This window comes from Stegostoma tigrinum, chromosome 2 (genome assembly GCF_030684315.1).
Source record: "Stegostoma tigrinum isolate sSteTig4 chromosome 2, sSteTig4.hap1, whole genome shotgun sequence".
Taxonomy (NCBI): domain Eukaryota; kingdom Metazoa; phylum Chordata; class Chondrichthyes; order Orectolobiformes; family Stegostomatidae; genus Stegostoma; species Stegostoma tigrinum.
Genome location: NC_081355.1, coordinates 84027826 through 84051936, shown reverse-complemented (window position 1 = coordinate 84051936; position 24111 = coordinate 84027826). Strand labels below are relative to the sequence as shown.

The 24111-nt window shown below is 39.8% G+C and overlaps 1 protein-coding gene across 8 annotated transcripts in view; it reads left to right on the top strand.

Annotated features, from left to right (window-relative positions):
* Positions 1–13535, top strand: part of ppp1r9a (protein phosphatase 1, regulatory subunit 9A) — a 284663-nt gene extending 271128 nt beyond the window's left edge. For all 8 annotated transcript variants that reach the window (XM_048557978.2, XM_048557949.2, XM_048557927.2 and 5 more), the window contains one exon: positions 9455–13535. In XM_048557978.2, the coding sequence (XP_048413935.2) occupies positions 9455–9658 (204 nt within the window). In that variant the 3' untranslated portion in view covers positions 9659–13535. The remainder of the gene's footprint in view (positions 1–9454) is intronic.
* The last annotated feature ends 10576 nt before the right edge of the window (positions 13536–24111 follow it).

Below are 24111 nucleotides of genomic sequence, written 5' to 3'. Positions count from 1 at the left end.
CCCTGAGGCTGTGCACTCTGGTCCTAGCTTCTCCGAGTGGTGGAAACAACATCTCCATGTCCACTTTATTCAGACCTGTCAGTATTTTGTGAGTTTTGATCAGATTACTCCACTCCCCAACTATCCTTCTAAATTCCATTAAGTACTGACCCAGAAGTGCCAGCTGCTGTTCATGCGAGAAGCCCTTAGAATTGGGGCCCAGAACTGCTCACAATATTCCAAACATAATTTGATCAAAATCTTACACAGCCTCAGCAGTACACCTCTGCTTTTGTATTCTTGCCTTCTTGAAATGAATGCATTTGCCTTCCTAAATGTCAACTGAATCTGCATATTAACTTTAAGAAAACCCTGAACTAAGACTCCTAAGTCCCTTTGTGCTACACATTTTCAAAGCCTCTCCCATTTAGAAAATAGTCTAGAAAATATCGTTCCTATTAAAGTGAATAATCTCACACTTTTCCACATTATATCCCATCTATCACTTCCATGCCCACACTGTTAGTTTGTCTGAGTCCTTCTTGTTTTGAGCGGCAGGAGTGGTGAGGTTGCAAGCCGGCGTGTCGTCAGGAAGGTAAGCATTTTCCAATAAAAACTTACCTCATGCAGCAGCGGCCTTTTTGTTTCGGGCGGCGGGAGTGGCCAGGCAAGAAGCGAACTAATATATTCAGGCATTGGCTAAACCCGAAACACTACGCATGTAGTGTCTCCCACCCATCCTCCTCCTCTAACCAAAAAAATAGACTGTTTGGAGGGTCGGTAAGGTAAGCCTTTTTTATATTCTTCTGGAAATCTAGAGGGAACGGAAGTTGGGGCAGTTGCGTGCTCCTCTTACAGGATGTGGGAGGTAAGGGTCACTGCTGGTGTCCCTTCTGACTTCACCTGCGAGAAGTGCACCCAGCTCCAGCTCCTCACAAACCACATTGGGGGAAATTGGAGTTGGAGCTGGATTAACTCCGGATCATTCAGTAGGCTGAGGGGATGATAGAGAAGAGTTATAAGGAGGTGGTCACACCCAGGGTACAGGGAAAAAGTAGCTGGGTGACTATCAGGAGGGGGAAAGGGAATAGGCAAATAGTGCAGGGATCATCTGTGGCCATTCCCCTCAATTATAAGTATATTGTTTTAGATACTGTTGGGAGGGCGGGACCTACCAGGGGAAAGCCATAGTGGACAGGTCTCTAGCACTGAGCCTGGCCCTGTGGCACAGAAGGGAAGTGGGGAGAAAAGGAGAGTAATTGTAGTGGGGGATTCAATAGTAAGAGGCACAGACAGGCCGTTCTGTGGACACGAACAAGATGAACGGTCGATGTGTTGCCTTCCGGGTGCCAAGGTCCGTGATGTCTCGGATCGTATCTTCAAGACCCTTAAGGGGGTGGGTGAGCAATCAGCAGTCATAGTACACATCAGTACCAATGACATAGGGAGAAAAAGAACTGAGAAAGTGAAAAACAAGTGCAGGGAGTTAGGTCGGAAATCAGAGTCCAGGACAACAGGGTAGATATCTCTGGATTACTACCAGTACTATGTGGTAATGAGGTAAGAAAGAGGGAGAGAGTGCAGCTAAATACATGGCTACAGGGTTGGTGTAGGAGGGAGGGATTCCATTATGTGGATAATTGGAACACATTTTGGGGAAGGTGGGACCTGTACAGGAAGGACAGGTTGGACCTGAACTAGAAAGGCACAAATATCCTTGGTGGGTGGTTTGCTTGAGCTAAACGGGATAGTTTAAACTAGATTGTCAGGGAGTGGGGAACCGTATTTATAATTCAGAGGATGAGGTATTCAGCCTTCCAACAGACACAACAGGGAGTGAGGATATTAATAAAGAAATGCAGTCCATAATTGTGGATACGGGGATGGTTTGAAGTGTGTACACTTCAATGCTAGAAAGAAGGCGGATGAACTTAGTGCATGGGTCAGTACTTGGAACTACAATGTTGTGGCCATTACAGAAGCATGGGTAACACAGGGATAGGAATGGTTGCTGGAAGTTCTGGTATTTAGATGCTCTGAAAGAAATAGGGAGGGTGGTAAAAGAGGCAGGGGAGTGGCATTGCTAGTCAGGGCTAGTATAGCAGCTACTGAAAGGCAGTTCAAGAATGATATGTCTACAGAGTCAGTTTGGGTTGAGGTCCGGAACAAGAAAGGAGCAGTCACTTTGTTGGTTTTCTCTTATAGACCCCCAAATAGTTGCAGAGAAGTGGAGGAGCAGATTGGAAGGCAGATACTAGAAAGTTTGAGAAGCCACAGGCTTGTCGTAATGGGTGACTTCAACTTTCCAAATATTGATTGGAAACTTTTTAGTTGTAATAGTCTAGATGGAGCGGATTTTGTTCAGTGCATTGAGTAAGGATTCCTGATACAGTATGTAGATAGACCAACACGAGGAGAGGCTACTTTGGATTTGCTGCTTGAAAATGAACCGTACCAAGTGTTAGATCTGTTGATAGGAGAGCATTTTGACAGTAGCGGTCATAACTCTATTACTTTTACAATAGTCATGGAAAAGGATAGGTATGTAGAAAATGGTAAGGTTTATAATTGGGGGAGGGCAATTATAATTCTGTTAGGCAAGAAGTGGGTTATATAAAATGGGAACAGATACTGTCATGGAAGAGCACTATAGAAATGTGGTGATTGTTCAAGGAATGCATACTGGTGTGCTCGATATGTTTGTCCTTTGCAAGCAGGCAAGATGCAGTCAAGTGAGGGAACCATGGTTCTCCAGAGAGGTCAATCGACTGCTTAAGAGGAAGAAGGATGCTTATATAACGTTTCAGAAACAAGTATCGGAAAAGGCTGTCGAAGGATACGAGTTAGCCAGGAGCTGAAGAAAGGGCTTAAGAGAGCTATAAGAAGGCATGGGAAAACCTTGGCAGATAGGATCAAGGAAATCTCCAAAGCTTTTTACACAAATGTGAGGAATAAGAGAATGACCAGAGAAGGGGAGGGCCGATCAAGGATTGTAAACAGAATTTGTGTTTGGAGCCCAAAGTAATAGGAGAGGTCCTTAATGAATACTTTTCTTCAGTATTCACAACTGAGAGGGACTTGGTTGTCAGGGAGGACAGTGTGAAACAGGCTGGTAGGCTAGAGGAGGTCGATTTTAGTAAGGAAGATGTACTAGAAATTTTGAGGAACTTGAAGGTAAATATAGGTAAGTCCCCTGGGCCTGATGGGATTTATCCAAGGACTCTATGGGAAGTGAGGGAAGAGATTGCAGGGCCTTTGGCAATGACCTTTTCGGCCTCACTCTGCACGGGTATAGTGCTGGAAGATTGGAGAGAGGCAAACCTCATTCCCCCTTTCAAAAAAAGGAATAGGGATAACCCTGGAAATTACAGGCCAGTTAGTCTTACTTCAGTGGTGGGCGAATTATTGGAAAGGGCTTTGAGAGATAGGATTTGTGATCACTTGGATAAGCATAGCTTGATTTGTGATAGTCAGCAATGATTTGTTTAGGGTAAATCATGCCTCACAAATCTTATTGAATTCTTTGAAGAGGTGACCAAACACGTGGATGAAGGTAGAGCAGTGGATGTGGTGTAAAAGGATTTAAGTAAAGTGTTTGATAAGGTTCCCCATGGTAGGCTCATGCAGAAAGTAAAGAGGCATGGAGATAGGGGGAAATATGGCAAATTGGATTCAGAATTGGCTGTCTCTTGGAAGATAAAGGGTGGTTGTGGCCGGAAATATTCAACATTTTGCTCAGTTACGAGTGGTGTTCCACAAGGATCTGTTCTGGGCCCTCTTCTATTTGTGATTTTTGTAAATGATTTAGATGTAGGAGTGGAAGGATGGATTACTAAGTTCCCGGATGATACGAAGGTGGGTCAAGTTGTGGATGGTGTGGAGGGCTGTTCTAGGTTACAAAGGGACATTGGTAGGATGCAGAGCTGGACTGAGAAGTGGCAGATGGAGTTTAACCCTGAAAAGTATGACGTGATTCATGTTGGAAGGACAAACTTGAAATCAGAATACAGGGTTAACGGAAAGATTCTTGGCCGGGTGGAGAAGCAGAGGATCTTAGGGTTCATGTCCACAGTTCCCTGAAAGCTGCCATCCAGATGGCCAGAGTTGTTATGAAGGTGTATGGTGTGTTAGCTTTCATTAATAGAGGGATTGAGTTCAAGAGCCATGAAGTTATGCTCCAGCTATACCAAAGTCTGGTTTGGCCACATCTGGAGGATTGTTTGCAGTTCTGTCGCCTCATTATATGAAAGTTGTGGAAGCATTGTCAAAGGCAGAGAGGAAATTTACCAGGATGGAGCCTGGAATGGAGGTAAGTTCTTACGAGGAAAGGTTGAGAGAGGTAGGGCTTTTCTCTTAAGATTGATGAAGGATAAGAGGTAACTTGATAGAGATGTACAAAATGATCAGAGGTATAGATAGAGTGGACAGCCAGAAACTTTTTCCTGGAGTGGAGGTAGCTGTTATGAGGGGACACAGTTTTAAAGAGGGTGGAGGTAGATATAGGGGAGGCATCAGAGGTAGGTTTTTTACTGAGAGTGGTGGGGCGTGGAATGCATTGCCGGAGAGGGTAGTGGAGTCGGTCTCGTTAGGGCCATTTAAGGGCCTATTAAATAGGCATATGGATGTTATATAAGTTAGGGGTGATGGTTAGATAAACCTTAGGTTTAGGGTAAAAGTTTGGGACAACATCGTGGGCCGAAAGGCCTGTACTGTGCTGTACTGTTCTATGTTCATTCTGCAGCCTCCCCACATCCTCAACACCTGTCCCATCACCTATCTTTCAGTCATCTGCAAACTTAACAATAATGCCCTCAATTCCTCCGTCCAGATTGTTATTGTATTAACCTGAGTAATTGTGGTGTCAACACTGACCATTACAGAACTCCGCTCATCACTGGCTGCCGTCCTGAAATAGACACATTTATCCCTACTCTCTGCTGTCTGTCAGTCACTCAGTCCTCTATCCATGCCAGTACCTTATCAATAACACCATGGACTCTTATTTTGTTTTAGCAGCATCTTGTCAAAAGCCTTCTGGAAATCCAAGTAGATGACATACACTGGCACTGCTTCGTCTTACTTGCTCATTACCTTCTCCAAGAATTTTAACAGATTTATCAGGCACGGCCTCCTCTTGACAAAACCATATTGACTCAGCCCTGTTTTACCATGCACTTTCCAAGTCCTCCATAATCTCACCCTTAATAATGGACTCTTAAAATCTTATCAACAACTGAGGTCAGGTTAATCTAGCTACCGTTTCCTGTCTTCAATCTCCCTTCCTTCTTAAGCAGGTGTGTTACGTCGGCCATTTTCCAGTCATCTGGGACCCTCCCTGGCTCCAGTGATTGCTGAAAGATCACCACCAATATTGCTGTAACCTCCTCAGCAATAGGAAGGGTTTAGAGGAATATGGGCCAAATGCAGGAAAATGGGACCAGGTCAGATTGGGCAGAAGAACCCTTTTTGAAGACGGGTCTAGGCCCAAAATGTCAGCCTTCCTGCTCCTCTGACGCTTCTTGGCCTGCTGTGTTCACCCAGCTGTACACCTTGTTATCCCAGGTCAGATTGGGATGTCTAGTCGGTCCAGATGAATTGGACTGAACGGTGTTTTTCTGTGCTGTATGACTCGATAACTTTGGGGGTACTCCTTTTGATCGGGATGATTCCTCCACATTCTGACCTTTCAGTTTCACTTTTTTTGTATGTCTAAATCCTCTTGAAATCTTATTTAATCTTATTTTATATTACTACCTAGTTTACCCTAATATTTCATCTTCTCCCCAGCCCTCCTTACTGCTTTTTTTTCCAGTTAGGCTGTGCTGTTTTTAAAGGCTTCCTAATCCTCAGGCTTCCCACTAATCATCACCACAATGTGTGCTTTTTCTGTTTCTTTTAAGCTGTTCCTGACTACCCTTGTCAGCCATGGTTGCCTCATCCTCCATGTATTATGTTTCTTCCTCCTTGAGATGAATTTCTGCTGTGCCTCCCAAATTACCCCAAAAACTTCTGCTTATTGCTGCTTCACTATCTTCCCATCTAGGCTCCTTTTCCAATCAACTTTGACCCATTCCTTCCTCAATTTTAATACCGTTACATCTGATTTCAACTTCTCCCTCTCAAACTGCCAACTTTATCATGTCATTGTTAGTGTCCCTGAGAGGCTCAGAAAAGAAGGGTCTAGACCCAAAACGTCATCTTTCCTGCTCCTCTGATGCTGTTTGGCCTGCTGTGTTCATCCAGCTCTACACATTGCTATCCAAGCAAAAAGAGATCGGGTATATAGAAAATCAATCAATTAAACCTAGCCGGAGCAGTAGGAATTCACCAGCATAGTATTAACTCCTAAATCTAATGGGCAGGTCAACTATATTTTGCATAGATTATAGAAAAATAAATGTAGTAACAAAACTGTTCAGGACTCAAATCCCGTGTCAGAATATTGTATTGATAGGGTTGGCAATGCCTCGTTCCTCACCATGTTGATTTATCAAAGGAGCGCTGGCAAGCATTATTGACTTCAGAAGTTTAGGAGGTACCAACTTTTGTCACACCAAATGGGGTTTATTAGTTTCTAATCATGCCATTTGGGTTTAATAAATGCTCCAGCTGCATTCCAAACAATACGGAATCAAGTTGTCAGTAGTTAGTGTCCCAAACTGTGTGGCCTACTTTAATGATGTATTAATATTCTGCAATAGCTAAAAAGAAAATGAAACAGAATTCAATCTTACATTGTCAGAATTGTTCATATCACAGGAAAAAGGTATATAATTTTTGCAATGTCATGAATAGAAAGGTGCCTGAACAGTTGAGTTTTTTTTTAACAGTAGGAGCAATTGTATAAATCTTGTATAAAGAGTGAATGGAATTGGATGATTGTAACTTTTGTTTTTTTTTCAAATGTGTCATTTTATAACGTTTATAGCATTTGAAAATGGACTACATCTTCTGGGTTAAAGCATGCTGGGAGCACACACTTAAGGATTATGAAAACTGGAAAATGGACATTTGGGCATTTCTGGGCTGCAAAGGAATTATCGTTCAATTATTTTCAACTGCAATGTCAAAAGGTTAAAAGAAAGACCATGGTCTGTTTGCTGATTGCGAAAAGAAATCAAGCAACTTTGGAAAACAGTGTTGTGCAAGGTTTTAGAGAAGGAGATGAGTGGTGTTCAGTGATTTCATTATTGAGCAAACAAACCTGACAAATTCTAATAGAGCTATTCAGCTGTCACTGAGCTCCGTCACTCATTCCCACCCATTCTCCCTCAATTCCTCCCAGTCTCTGTCAACCTGCCCTTTCTCTTTCACACTCAGTATTCACCTCTCCTCTCACTTTCCCATTTCTTACATTTGACGTTGATAGACTTGGTAGTAAATCCGCCAACAGCAAATGTGGGAGAGTAGCAGCATCTCTTTCTTGAATCTTCCAGCTTCTGGTCACAGGCCAGAGTGAATCCATTAGCAGGTCACTGATTGTACAAGCTGCCGCAGAGATCATTTCAAGCAAATCTACTTTTTTTACCTGAGATAACAAGGTGTAGAGTTGGATGAACTCAACAGGCCAAGCAGCCTCTGAGGAGCAGGAAAGCTGACGTTTTGGGCCTAGACCTTTCTTCAGAAAACACTTTACTTCTTTACCATCAGTTTTCCTAACATTCTGTAAATAACATAAAAACAACAGCTTGTATTATAGTAATAAGAACAGGGTTGATGCAGGCTCAGTTAGTTTCAATGTTGTATCATTCTGTAACAGCTGAATTATATCTGCATGTATTGATCAAATTATTGCATGCCTTTTGTACCAGTATTTGCAGGCTAACAGATACAAGAATCCTGCCTCCCACCCAGCCTCTTTTGGAAGACCTCAGCCTATCTTTCTATCAATCACTGCCCCTTCTAGCGTCTATGACAATCACAAATCTCCTTATCCCAAAACTTATTGCTGTGTTTTTTTTTATGCCCCCAACCCACCCTGATCTGTTGCCTGAATATGGGAGTCACCCCGAAAGATCCTTAGTGGTGGCCTCTTGCCTCTAGTTTTTTCAGTCTGGCAGCTGGCCAACCTACTACTTCAGTCAAACAGAATAAAATCATGTTTCCACAGTTAGATTCTGCAGGTCCTGCAAATTCTTCAGTGGTTTTCAGCCTCATAGGTTTCCATTCTGTGGATAATTTCTCAATGTTGAAAGTTAAAATTCCATTTGCTTCGTTTTTAACAACCTTATTGATTTGTCTCCTTCAAGAATCTGCACATATTACACTTTATCTATGTTACTGCATTCTCTTTAAAATTATGTCATTTATCTGCCATCTGTCTGCTATGAGGAAGGAAATGTGCTCATTGTCTGTTAATTTTATTATTAGTAATTGCCTATTATCAACCTTCATTCCCCATCTTGAAGTGGTCATCAGCGTCATAACAGGCATGATTCTTCAATAGTGCATCTCTCATCAGGGCCACCAGTAAGTTTAAAATACAACTCTGGTTTATCCAATTGGATCTACAAATTTTCAGCCATAAACACTTGCCTCTCCATGACCAGAGAAAGCTAGGCATCCAGATACATCAGCTAATATTTACAAGTCTCTTCTCTAGGTAATGTCTTCACATAGCTTGAATATCTCCAGAGCTTCAAGGATTTCATCATTAGCTACGTAAATGTATTTGTTTGTCATTTCATGAAATATGTTATGCAAAACAGCTGATGATAAACCACCTTAATTTCCTCCCCATTGAAGTCTAGCCCTGTCTCCATGACAGCCTAAGTAATCTTATAACTGTCCAACAGAGCAGTGTTGATCAGGCAGTCTGAAGGACTGATGAAACACAGAGAAGTGCACTTGACACTATAAGTTATAACCCTTCCACCTTCACCCTGGATTATACTTCAAATTAATGTCTAAAAGTGTAGGTAGTCCTAACTGGATATGTAGTCAAAGATTTACTTGTGTTTTGATGGTAATCTGCTTCATTGTAACTGGTTCTAATTGAGCAGTACTATTCTACATTCTTCACTCATGCTAAGTTATACTTTAGCTCTGTGACCGTAGTTAAGTGGATATTGTGCCTGCAAAAGAGTATTCACTTCATGTTAGGTAAGTTGAGACTTTAACTTGTGTGATTCTTGTAATCTTAGTAATTTTATTTTGGTGTTCATAAGTTGAGGTATATGTCATGTATTTAGCAGTCATGTATTTTGTGGAAAGTAGCTACTTACAACAGGAGCATTTAGAATATTTGGCCCATAGTTTTTATTAAAGGTTCCCTATTTCCGTCTTAGTTTTGACAAAAGTTTATATCTAAACTATTAACCTGACCTTTCTCTTTCCAGATGCTGTCAAACTTGTTGCCTACTTCCAACAGTTTTGGTTTTAGTAATTTTTTGCATCAAGATGTGAGGGTAGTTGCGCAATCAAATTGGTTGTTCATTGTGTATTAACTATAATTCTAAATATTTCTTCACCACAGTCATTAGGTGTTGTGTCTCAAGATCGAACCATCATTAAAAAGAAACTAAAAGAACTAAAGTCATCAGTTGAAAAAGCCCGTAAAGCACAACAGAAGTTAGAGAAACAAAGAGAAAAACGGAGAAAGAAAGAACAGGAGCAGCTTCTGAAAAAGAATAAGAAAAGCAAATCTTCATTTCCAGCAGCAGAGCCTGATACTGAATAAGACTGGTAGAAAGTCTGGGTTAGGAATGAAGACTTAAGAGGGTTTTAGTATTAACCCAGTATGCAGTATCCTGTGTGGCAGCGCTGTTGACATGTACAGATTTTAAGAAAAATGCACTTCAGATCTCAATTTTTCCAAACCTCAAAGTTAGTGATGTTTTGGTGACTGGCGTAAAAGCACCAAAAATCAGTGGCATTTTTCGTACTACTGTTAAGTTTACCATTCCACAACTGGCTACTATGGAAGACTTTTGTGATTCCCCTTGCTGTAGCACTAAACTAAGTGAAGCCCAAAGGAAGGATCTGCCGATGTGTGACTGTCCAACAGCTCATCTGACCATGCATCAGCTAAAAAAGACTTTGAAACGATCATACAAAATGCAACCATATTTCTGGATGGGAAATTGTTAGATTTGGGAGCTAAGATCATACAAGCATTTCTATTTTCACGAAGTCTTTTAAAAAAATTGGGGTGTGGATAATTTTTGTCCCTTTTAAGTGTTTCTACAAGAATATTACTCAGTTTAAATGAAAATAATATTACTGTCAGTATTTGTGTGCCTATTTTTGAAGTCTTAAAAGAAGAGAAGGAACTTGGTCTTTCATGAACTGCTGCCTTTTTCCAGAACCTTCATTTCTTTGAGAACTAAGAGTTTAGTTCTTAAATCTCTGCATTATGTAAAATTACTGTAAATGCAAATGATTTCCAAATCAAAATATTTTAGTTCTTGCAAATGAAATGTTTGAACTGCAGAGGGCCTAGAATAAGCAATTTCAGAGACCTGCATATTGCACTGAAATTTAATGGACATAAACTCCTTAGCAGGAAGCTATACCCACACAATACTACTTGCGATACCAATGTGTGATGGACAGTATAGCTGTGGAATGAGTGAGTACCCATTTTACTCTACCAGTAAGAAAGCCTTTACAAAGATATAAAGGAAATTTTCACAAGTGGTAGAATATTTTTGTACACTCCATTGTTCTGCATTCTATTTATTAGAAAAGTTTCATAGAAAGTAGCTGGGGGTTTCTGTACTCCTTTTAAAGTCCCATGTAGGTAACTGTTCAGTTGCGATAACGAAGACTTTCCAAAGTAGAGGTGTACATGTACATAATTTCAAGGAAATTATAAAGGTTGGCCAAGATATAACCATTTATAATATTTCAAAATTGAGTATTGTCTGGCTGAGTAACAAAATATACAAATATTTCAATGAAAAGAGGGTGATTAATTAAATAAGGCCAGATTTCCTTTTAAAAAAAAACTAATTAGCTTTGTTGGAGAATTTCTACAGATCATCTTTTACATTCCACTTACAAATTGCATATATTCATTGTTATGTGCCAATTCAGCAAAATCAGTAGGAAAGTAATGTATTAAAGCTCTGGTCTGAGTGTAAATTAAGGAAATATGATTACTATTGTCTATATGATAACTTTTGTGATAAATATGCATTCATGTGTCTCATGTTTGAAACTTGTTTCATCTTACTATTTCCACAATTCTCTATTTACTTTTACTTGATATAAAGTATCTGACAGATTATTTAGATTTGATTGAATCAATGCTCCAACTTCTTAAAAACATTAAAACATTGTTATTTTATATGTGAACAATTTTTTTTAGAACGCCACTGTATTATCTCGCATGATTTGGGGACTCATCAGATAACTTTGTTTTGAATATTGCTTCTTGAGAGAATTTTTAGAAGTTCCCCAGCGCTTGATTATTGTATCAAAAATTTGTGCAGTCCCTTGCATGTTTTTGAATCCAAACTTTTTCTTCTGTTTTTGGTAAGTACATTTTCTTCCATGTCTCACAGAATGCAAGTGGATTCATAAATAACTCAGCACCAAACGTATTGGTTTCCTACCCTCTTCATCACTGTATGGCCTATTTTGTTTGTAATTGTGTGTCATCAATTACAGCCAGTATTTCACATTTTATTTAGAGCAATTAAATACTGTAACAGCAACAAAAGGCTGAATATATTTTCATGTAAATTCTGACAGTGAAACTTGCAGCATTATGCACTTTCACCTTAATTGTTTTAAGTTTCATTTTACCATTTTGAAGATATTTTAGTGGTTAAAATTCTTAGTTCTAATGCAATCTTGCGTTAAAATTAAGCAGCAGACAAATAAGGGCATTTAATTAATTTAGTGGATTTGTTCAAGGCCATTTCTCTGTTATCAAAGAGATCTACAGTAATTCTGTTTGCAGGTGATTAGCAAAGTTTAATTTTTAGGATGTGACCCTGATATGTTTTATTGCTTTTGATCCAAAATGTGTCATATTGATTCATCTGTTAATCCAAAGATTTATCAGTTAAAGTTAATTATAAATGAAGAAGTTATGTACTAAACATAAAACAGGTTTGCAGTTCAAAGCAGCCAATTTAAATAAGTTGAATCTGTCAACAGTTTGGTCTGCTGATCTGTTTGAGAAAGGTCCTATGATACTCTGCACTTGTATTTTCTGTATCTGTACTGCATGTGTTTGTACGTCTATATTTCTATCCTCCAGTTATTATTTCTTCCATTAAAGTTAACATTTTCTGGCTTCCTTACTGTATCCAACAGGCAGGTACTCCTTGATAAATATTAGAACTCGAGGAAGAAGGAATAGTATTGTTAGAAGCAGCAGTTCATGTCATGAATTGTGCAGCTCGCTTTCAACTACTTCAGCCAAAAAGATGTACAGTCTTTAAAGCAACCACTCTTTTTGTCCATGTGTTATTGTTCTCAGCAAAACAGTAACATTCAGATTAGCATTATTTTCTTGTATTAACTTTCCTTTGCTAGTTGCAAGAATGATTTTTTTTAAATTTTACACTTCCATTTGTTGCAATATGAGTGTGATACTTCAATATTTGTTAATATACACAACTATTTAAGTGTGCCAAATCCTGCAATTTAACAACCAATGCTAGATAACTTGTCTGATATATTTTTAAACAAGTGCCATAAGGATGCTGTGTTGTATGAAAGTCCTACTGGTAGATTTTCCATGTTGACCACTAAAGTGAAAAATGTTAAAGGACAGGTAACAAATTGCTGAGGCTTTGCTGCTTTTAGTAGTTAACTGAATCAACTAGTCTGGTATAATTTTTTTGGAACATTTTCTGATGTGATGAACTACTATTAAATACTTTGAAGCTGAGGGGAATTAAAATGAAAAATTAACTTTGCATACAATTAAAATAAATAAATCTAGCAAGCATATAAGGTAGTGATGATGATCCATAATAGGAAGGTTTGATGAATTGCCTGCACAGAATGAGGGATTATTTGGTATTTAACATAAACTGTACTAAAGGATGTTGTATCGGTGATTGTACCTTTTTCTGAATTGTGTAACAGTTAATTCATTTTGAAATAAGACCGTTAGTTCATGTAGCTCAAGAATGACTGGGCAGCTAATGAAGAAATGCACTGAGGATGTTGAATTTGTTTTAATTTGCTTGGGTGTACTTTCTATTTGTGTTACCCAAGCATCACAAGATGGAGGAAATTATTTTGAGTAAAATATGTACAAATAGCATGGCTTGGTGTTTGATATGAACACCTATTCATAATGTTCCTCTGACTGCATGATGATGAAATCTTAGTGCCATGCCTGAACCTAGTCTATGCTTAGTGATGTACTGTATTCCTATGTTGTGTTTACAAAATTACATTCCTCAATGTTTTATTTCAATGTTCATGACTGATGGGAGCTTTATAATGGCTAGTTTGCCCTTCTCTCTCAATTTAAAATAACTGTGATGAGCTAATATTAGTTGATGTAAATAAAGAATTTGCCAGTTGCCAAATGCGTAGCATTGTTGTCTGACAACAAATGCATTAAAAGTAACAAGAATTGAAAAGTCGTAATTGTTTCTTTCACATTTTATGTTTCACAGTTTTTTCACCACATTATTCATAGTAATCTGTTCTGTTCTAGGATAATTCTGAATTAACCATTCCAAATAATCATAGGTTTATGTTTAATACTACCTTTCTGCATGAATACTTACACTAGTTTTTCCTGTGTGTCATTTAAATAACTCAATTTGATACATCATCAGTTACAGTAGTACCGCAAAAGTTCCACCACCTACTTTGCTGTTTGCTGTAAACTGTGTTGAAACAATGACAAGTTGAATTTGTTTTAAACTCATATCAATAGAATTTTATTTATTTATTAAAAATCTGAAGTTCTGGAAAATAAGCAGGAGATCCTGATCTTGCAATAGATTTGCAAATTCAGAAATGTTACTGTATGATGTGCCAGAACTAGCTTCACTGAGCAAAATTGGTGGCCTGGAGCTCCTTCAAATGTTCAAGTGGTCGGGTGGTGAAAGAATTTTTGGGTAAATTCAGTACATTTCTGATTTAGCAGCAAATGGAGTATCAATTAACTATTCAGCTTCTTAGCAAGCGATGTGGAAAATTATTTGGACTGACTTTTCATAAATGTTAGCTGAAGGTCAATTTCAGGAAATTTCATGGACAGTTTCTCAAGCAGTGTTTCTCACACAGTTTTCCACAGCTCACCTGTGAGTTTGCACTAGGCTCCCATTCACGCTATCATGAAGTAGCAGCAAAATGCTCACCAGAACCAGCACTCAGCACACTGGTATCATATTTAAACCCCAGCTATGCACTGTCAAACACTGCCAACCTAGTTGGAAGTAGCCATCCATGACAGTGCAGCGTCCACAGTCCAGAGGGAAGCCCAGCAATGATATTCTGCACTGACTACAAAAACATGAATGATATTGTGCACTGTGCAAAGTGCCACAGCTTCTCTCCTCTGCTTCAGACTCATTCTAACTCTGCCATTGCACCCACCTTGCACAAGGCTCTTGATATTCCACTCACAGTACTAAATACTGTATCTTACCTCATTTGGCAACATGATGCCACAGGAGTTAGCACTGCTGCTTCACAGTGCCAGGGACCTCAGTTTGATTCCATCCTTGGGTGACTGTGGGGTTTGCATGTTCTCCCTGTGCCTGGGTGGGTTTCTGCTGGGTGCTCCCTTTTCATTGCAGAGTCCAAAGATGTACAGTTTAGATGTATTGTCCATGGTAAATGTGGTGTTACAGTGATAGGGGAGGATGAGAGTCTGAGGAGAACACACTTTGTGGAGGGTTGGTGTAGATTCAGTGGGCCAAATAGCTTCTGTCTGGGAGTCAGTCATGCCTCTTGATCGTGAGTGTTCAGTGCTGCCAAACATGACAAGCTGCTTGCCTATATCTACGCTAAAAGGCAAGGCAGAAATGCTGTGAGCATTCAAGTCAATAAAAGTCCATTATGTATTAAGACTGCAAGCTAAAAGTCTGAGATACATCTTGTTTAATGCATGGGAAGACTGATTGTCCACATGTGTAAAGCAGCCTGTCAGCATTGTAGATCACTGACACCTTTCGTTGTAAAATGCTGAACCATATTATAACTGAGTCCCAAATGTAACATCATGATGTAGTGAGGCTGCTGCTTTTATGATGCCAACCTTTGTGGGCAAAGAATGCTGGTTGCTGCACTTGAAGCATGCTGGTCAAGATGTAGGCCCAGAGAAGATACCAGTGAGCTGGAGCCACCAAGTAACTGCTCAGACTTCCGTGTCGGGAATTTCCATTATTTATTTTCTTTCCACTGTGTGGAAAAATGGCAAATTGCATATAAATCAGATGGGATAAAGTGATAATGATATGTTAATACTTGCAAATAGCTTCGCCACTCACTAGTGAGATTCTTATGAAGTTGTTAAAACGTTGGGTGGCAGACTTTTCTCTTAATGTTGAGATTCACATTTTTCCACTGACCCAATGCTCATGTGATTCAGGGCAAATTCTACCCTTTGAAACAAATGGAAGGTGTTAACACAGCTGTTAGCTGTTATGAGAGGTGCACTATTTCTTAGGTTACAAATTAAATGGAATCCTCTTTCCCAAAATATTTTATAATTCCACTCAATGAAATCACCATGAATTAACTCTGGAAATATTAGCTGCCAGTGTATATGGTAACTTCATTCTTTGCATTTCAGAAATTGATTAAAAATTGCTGCATTACTTCAATTAGATTTTGTTTGAGTTAGACATATCAACACTGAAAATGTTTTAATGAGTTTTGGCATAATATGGGTTGCTGTTTTGCTGGGAGGTTGATCCTGTAAGGATGAATGTCCAAATCAGGATGATGTATGACTTTAACATAATCTGATGGTCCCACTTATTTCCTGACTTCTAGGTGTTTAGAGGTTGTAGGTCTGTAAGGAGTTTCTAAAATATGACAGCATTGCATCCTGTAAATAGTGAACATGACAGCAGCCACACAAATATGTCAATGGGACTGGAAGATTAAGCTACTTACTGGGGTGCAGATCAAGTGGTTCATTTCAGCACTGAATCGTGTTGAGTTTTTGTTCAGGCAGCCCATTTTTAAGTGTATTCCATCACGGTCTAGTCTTGTCTCTCAAAGTCAGTAGCAAGGCTTTGGCAGTCAGATGTAAATTACATGCCACAGAATACACAACCTCTCACTTACCCCATATCAGTGTATGAGACTGGCTAATAGTGAAAATTGACAAATAAGTGTAATCCAACACCACAATTATTTTCTGCTACTTCTGCCAGCTACGTTCCTACTTTTCAGCCTCTTCGTAGGATACATGGTACGGTCCCTCTTCTGCAGCTAGACTGGCACTATTCCCCACCTTTTCCTCTGCTACATCAATGACTGTATCGGCACTGCCACGTGCTCCCACAAGGAGCTTGAATAGTTGATCAACTTTACTAACGCCTTTCACCCCAACCTCAAATTCACTGGTCCATCTCCAATACCTCTGTCTTCTTCCTGGACCTCTCTGTCTCCATCTCTGGTAACCACATCGAAATTGACATCTATTTCAAGCCTACCTACTCCCACAGCTACCTAGACTGCACTTCTTCTCACCCACTTTCCTGCAAGAATCCGATCCTGCACTGCTAATTCCTCTGCCTCCACCGTGTCTCCTCCCACAATGGGGTGTTCTACTCCCGAACATCCCAGATGCCCTCTTATTTCAAGGACCGATCCTTCTCCACTTCAGTGATTAAAAATGCCCTCAACTGCATCTCTTACATTTCCTGCACCTCTGCCCTCACATCACCTTGCCCCGACAAAAGTAAAGACAGAATCCCCCTTGTTCTCACATATCACCCCACCAACCTCTGCATCCAATGTCTCCTTCTCCGCCACTTTCGCCACCTGCAATCTGCCACCACAACTGAAGAGATATTTCCTTCCCAAGCCCGATCTGCCTTTCGTAGGGACCACTCTCTCCATGAGTCTGTTGTCCACTCCACACTTCCTACTAACCCATACCCACCCCACCCCAGCACCTATCCCTGCAACTGCAGGACGTGCTGCACCTCCCCACTAACCCCCATTCAAGGCTCAAAACAAACACACCATATCAGACAGATGTTCACCTGCACATCCACTAATGTGGTCTGCTGTATGTGCTGCTCCGATGTGGCCTCCTGTATGTTGGTGAGACCAAGCACAGACTCGAAGACAATTTTGTAGAGCATCTGTGCTGCATACATGACAAATGCTGACAGTTTCCAGTCACCAACCTTTTTAACTCTCACTCTCCATTTCTGGGTGACATGTCCATCCTGGACCTCCTCCAGTGTTACAATGACACCACGCACAAACTGGAGGAGCAACACCTCATATTCAGCCCAATGGCCTAAACATGGAATTCACCAGTTTTAATATCTCCCCACCCCCGGCCTCAACACATTTCCAACCCTCCCTCTCATCCCCACCTCCTTGACCTGTCCATCTGTTCTCCTACCTATCTGTCCCACCCATTTTACTGACCAATCCCCACCACTCCCTATCTGCATTCATCAAACACCATCCTACCTACCTTCCCCAGCACCACCCCTCCTCTCTCTATTTATGTCCTAGCTTCCTTCCCCCTCCCTGTTTCTGAAGAAGGGTTCCGACCCGAAATGTCACCTTTCCTGCTCCACTGATGCTGCCTGGCCTGCTGTGTTCTTACAGCTCTATACTGTGTTATCAAATAAGCATAGTAATTCAATGTCTGTGGTAGGTTGTCATGCTCAAAGATTAAGAGGAGTACTGCATAATTAGCTTTCAGCTGGAATGTTAAACCTAGGTCTCGTGACACTATTTCAAATACGAAGGGAATGAATTCAAGGGTCATGGCTAATATTAATTGTTCAACCATATTGAAACTAATTATTAAATGGGGGACTTTGCTATGTACAAATTGATTTGTATATCCTAGATTACAACAGAGGCTGTACTGTAAAATGTACTTAAATGGCTGTGAAGTGATTTGGGATAGCTGCAGTTCTGACTTCAAGATATGCTTTAACAGAATATTTCAGATTTTTCACAAACATAGTTACACACATTCTAAAATCATGTCCTATTGTCATATTTGACCTTTTTACTTAAAATTATTTAATTTTTGTTTGCTGATTAGATAAATGAAGTATAAGACAGTATTGCGGTTGGTTGGCTCATCGAGCTGGTTCGTTGTTCTGCAGATGTTTCATTACCCTGCTGGGTAACATCGTCAGTGCAGCCTCCAATGAAGGGCTGTTGTGTTTTCCTGCCTGATCTTCAAACTCTGGGGTCCGTTAAGTTGGATTACCTCACGTACGGTTTTCCTTTGCAGCAGAGTGTATACAGGGTCTAGCTCTATGTTTATTGATGGCTTTCTTAATGGACAACCAAGCCTCTAGGAATTCCTGTACTTGTCTCTGCTTGGCCTGCTCTTGGATCCTGGTGTTGTCCCAATTGAAATGGTGGTTTAACCTTATCTACGTGGATGGAGATGAGTGAGTATTGGTCGTGTCTTTTTGTCGCTAGTAGGTGTTCGTGTACTGTTGTGGCTAATTTTCTTCCTGTCTGCCCAATGTAATGTTTGTCACAGTCTTTGCAAGGCCTCTTGCATGTCCGTTTGGTTCTGTCTGTAGAGGGTAACAAGTCTTTGGTTTAGGTTAGCAGTTGGCAGAGGGTTGATGTGGATTTGTGAGCTACTCTGATGCCCAGTTGTCAGAGGAGTCTTGCAGTCAGTTCAAATATGTTCTTGATGTATGGTAGCATGATGGATGTGTTAGGGCATGCAGTATCTTCCTGTTATAGTTCATGTAATAGGCATCTTCTGACCCAGTTTTTCGGGTATCCATTGTTGTTGAATACTTGGAGGAGTACTTGTCTTCATCTGAGATATTACGTTTGAATCAGGAAAATGTGAAAATAAATATGTTATATCAGTGACAAGAACGTGCTGCTAGGATTATTTAATTAAGATATACACACACAAAGGGTGATAAAACTGACCTGTTTTGTGCAAAACATTGTGATCACAGGCAGAAGAGAATATATAAATTCCATCCATTACAAAAAAAACTGATGTAAATGAAGAAAAGCAATGATAAAATGTCTGTGATTGATATCATTACTTAATACTTTGTTATGCATGCCTTAAACTTCATCTAGGAAGTGTCTACCCATGCTTTTTTTCCAAAGTTGAAAAGAATTATCAGCACACACCATGTACCTGGTATATTACCACAAATGTTCAGATCTCAAGAGTGAAGAAGAAAAAAACAAAATGAAAGACTTAATGAGAATGAAGTGAGTAAATGCGATAATTAATGTCAAACTGAGTTATGACATGAAGAAAGGACTCAGGTTTGCACTGCACTATATGCATTGGCCAATTTCAGCTTGCCTCGCAGTAAAATTATTACAACTGGGCTTAGTATCCTTTACTTATGGTTGATTTAACACTCACTACCTCCATTACTATAGAACCATGATGTAGCCTTACCAGACAAAAATCCATCAACCTTAGTTTTGAACATTTGAACTATTCAGATTTCGAAAACTTTTTGGGGAATCATTGTCTAACTCATGCATTTATACAGACGGTATTTTGATTAGAAGCTCATCTTAGAGTCAAAATTAAACAGACATTAGAGTTCTAAACAGGTACCAGAGATGGAGATATTAGCTAGGAGTGCTGAGCTTCTGATTTTGCTCTTCCTAAAAGTAGTTGGAGGAAATTTCTGCTCCTCCAATACTTGATGTTGGACTAACAGCCTGATAAATTATTGTTAGTGGCAGGATCAGAGGTGGTGATGAGGTAGAACTGTCATCAGTGTAGTTGTAGAAATGACACTTTTCAGGTGATGTTACTAGATTTAGATTTAAATTTTATTATCATGTACTAAATATAGGAATACGTGAGTACAGTGAAAAGTGCATACAGTCACTATTTCCTGGTGTCATCTTGGTTACAAATCAGAATTAAAGATTTGACAGAGTCAAAAGTTAAAGGGAAAAAAAAAGTCCCACCTCCGTAAATGTGCCTGGAATGCTCAGTCACGGTGCAGGAACCTGGGCCCAGCTACAGCCTGAAATCTAGGCTATCCCAGGAGCCCTGCCCAGAGGTTCCATACTTTCACTGCAGCACATAGATGAGAAAGAGGAAAAGGACCAAAAGAATCTATCCATATGATTACAGTGGTAACTGGGAACAGGAAGAGAAGACATTGCAATTGATTGTCTGGCTAAAGTTAGATAGATACCACTGCTGTTCAACATGACAAACCACCAGAAGACTCCATTATAGTTCACAATTATTTATTCATTTGTACAGCCAGTCTTAAATGTTCTAAAGCTAAACTATGGTAAAACCTCACATTATCATCACTTATACACCTTACTCATTTATTCAATTTCACGTATAGTGAACAAACAGCTGTAATCAAGGTGGCAGCACCAACATAGTATGTCGTGTTTGGGCTGATTCAGTCTGCTCCAGGCTAGGTGTATTCTTTTTCTCTCTCTTTCCTTTTTGTATCTTCTTTGTCTTCATCTTCCTGATGTCACAGGGAGGCCAGAGTGATGTATAATGGTGACTCCTAGCTGTGGTACAGCATGGAGCGTGGACTCTTCTGGCAGTGGTGTTGGCGCCCAAAGTGGGGACTCCTGGCTGCAGGAGGGCACAGAGCAGGGACCTTGCGGAAATCCTGGAGCCATGTTTGGGATACCGGCGGATGAAGGTGAACTCTATTTAAGTACTTATTTTTAATTCTTTTGTACCTCAAAATGGCACCAGATTGTGGTGACAGAATATTTTGCACTATCTCTAGATATACGTGAGAATAAATTGTTAGTTCCTTCATTCATTCATTTATAAATACCCACTTTCATGTATCTCCTGCAGTACCTAAATTGGGCACAGTTCAAGTCCACCTGTCGTATCACCTTACCCAGTTGATTGTATTATCTAGGCTGCATCCCCATCTGCCACTCACTCCCAGGCTGGATCTTTGCCATCTGCTTACATTTTTAATGCAAATGCTTCTAACTGAGTTTGTACGAAGAACGGTCTAGGCCCAAAACGTCAGCTTTTGTGCTCCTAAGATGCCGCTGGGCCTGCTGTGTTCATCCAGCCCCACACTTTGTTATCTTGGATTCTCCAGCATGTGCAGTCCCCATTATCTCCGATTGTATTTAACCCTTTCAGCTTTAACTCTTTCATCGCCAGAGGTGGAACATAGTGGAGAAAGTGTGATCAACTGTGTCAAAGCTTCCTGTCAGGTCAGGAAGGAGATGGGTAGGCTTACCTTCTTCATAGTGCTTTAAGATGTCATTTGTGACTAAGAGCCATTTTGGCATCATAGAAGTGATGGAATCTTCATTTCAGGAATTGAAACAGTTATAGGTATAATTGGCATAAACCAGGGTGCTTTGTCACTTGCCAAAGACTTGAGATGAAAAGGATGAAGAAGTTTTGTTTTTCAAACAGCATGATAATGAAGGCCAATTTGAAGAAGGGAACAATCCTGAAAACAAAATCGTTAATAATATCAACTAAAAGAAGCCAAGTAGGATAGATGGATTGGCATTAACTTAGTAGGTATAGCATTGCCACAAGTGAGTTTTTTTGACAAAATACACCAGGAGAGGACACTAGGAGAGAAACTTGGTAAAAGAGAAAAATTCAGGGCAAGTTACAGGGAACTTTAGAAGAAGGAGGCGGCAGAGGCAGCCATCTGAATTACCCCAATCCTGAAAAAAAGTCTGAGAGATTTACACACTTTCAATGGACAGGGAACAGAGAAAAATGTTTGGTATTTTCAATACCATTTGCATAAACTTATGTAAGACCTTTGCAATAATAAAGGTATGAAAGCAGAGCCAGCTAAAGTGATTTGGAAAATTAGTTTAAGGGCTAGGTCAATGGAGATGCAGTTGCAGATATTTAAGGGGATATTTCAAAATAGATACATTCCAATAAGAAATAAAAATTCCAAAGGGAGGGCCGATCATCTGTGGCCAACAAGAAGAGTTAAACAAGCGGAAGGTCAGAAGTTGGGACAGAATATTAGAAACAGAAAACAATGAGAAAGATTTAAAACATTGTCAGAATTTCTACAGATAGTTTTAAATAAAAAGGAAAAGCATCAAAGTAAACATTAAAGAAATCCAGTCCATGGGATTAATCATGAAAAATAAGGAGACAGTGGAAGAATTGAACAGATATTTTTAATCAGACTTCACTGGGGAGGTTGAAATATCATCCCAGAAAAGAAAATGGAAGGGAAGGGAAACTAAAGAAAGCTATATATCACTAGACAAGGTACTGAGCAAATTGTTGAAACTGCTGGCTGTACTGATGAAATCCATCCTAGGAACTGAAAAGGAGTGGCTAATGAGATAGTTGGTGCATTGATATTAATTGTCCAAAATTTCCCAGACTGGGGCAAGGTTCCATTAGATAAGAAGGTAATGAATAGAACTCCTTTATTTAAAAAAAGGGTTGCAAAAAAGGGAGAGTCAACATATTAACATCTTAGTTTAAAATCTGTCTTAGATACAGTATTAGAATCATTAAAAGTGTAAGGTAATTAGGCAGAGTCAACATGGTTTTACAAGAAGGAAGTTGAGTTTAACCAATTTATTGGAGTTCTTTGAAGAAACAATCTGCTGTGAATGAAGGGGAACTGGTACAATACTAGAACTTGACTTCCAGAAGGTTTTTGATAACATCACACCAAATGTTTTTACAGAAAATAAAATCATGAAGGGTAAGCAGAAATGAGCTTTTGCCAGATGGAAAAATATGAAGAGGTGTCACAAGAATCAATGCTGGGGCCTGAACCTTTTACTATTCATATGAATGATTTGGATGAAGCGACCAAATATGTCTGCTAAATCTGCCAATGATACAATGACAAAGTAAGTTGTGAAGAACATATAAAGAGGCTCAAAAGTTATGCAGGTAAGTTGAATGAGTAGGCAAAGACCTAGCAAGTTGAAGATAATGTGAGAAAATGCAAAGTTATCCACCTTGGCCAAAAGAATGAAATGTGTGAGATTGCAGTTATCAGAGATGTAGAGGGATCTCGGTGTTCCAGAGCATGAATCACATAATGCTTGCAGGTACAGCAAGTAATTAAACTAATGCAAAGTTATTCCTTATTATGAGGGGAATTAAATATTAAAGTAGGAAAGTTACGCCTCAATTTATGGGACATTGGTGAAATTACATTTCAGGTACTATGCACCTGTATTATATTGATCTCATTATTTAAGAAAGGACGTAAATACATTGGAAGTAGCTCAAAGAAGTTCACCACACTTGTACCTGGAACAGGTGGGCTGGCTTATGAGGAAAATTTGGAAGGCTATGCTTGTACCAGTGGAATTTAGAAGAGTACAAGATGACTTGACTGAAACATACAATATCCTGAAGGGACTTAACAGTGGATGTGGCAAAGATGTTTCCCCAATCTATATGTAGGGGTTACTATTTGAAAATAAAGCATTACTCATTTAAAACTGCGATAAAAAAAAATGATTTCTTCCAGAGGGTTATGAATCTTTGGAACTCTCTTCTTTGAAAGGCCAGGGAAGCAGAATATTTGAAGATTTTTAGGCACAGGTGGATAGATTCTTGATAGGCAAGGGGGCGAAAGGTAATTGGGTTGGGAGGAACCGAGATAACGAAGTATAGAGCTGGATGAACACGGCAGGCCAGGCAGCATCTTAGGAGCACAGAAGCTGACGTTTCGGGCCTAGACTCTTCATCTGAAAATGGATTTCCTGATGAAGGGGCGAGACCCGAAACATCAGCTCTTGTGCTCTTAAGATGCTGCTTGGCTTGCTGTGTTCATCCAGCTCTACACTTTGTTATCTCAGATTCTCCAGCATCTGCAGTTCCTATTATCTGTAGGTTGGGAGCAATGGAGTTTTATGGTTCAATCCGATCAGTCATGATGTTGTTAAATGGTCGCAGAACCACTCTTCCTCATAACATATGTTTATATGTATTTCCTTCCAGTAGAATTGAATGCATTTGACATGCCCTGAATTTTAGACCTTCTCCCAAAGCTCTCTAATTTGTAGAAATAGAGA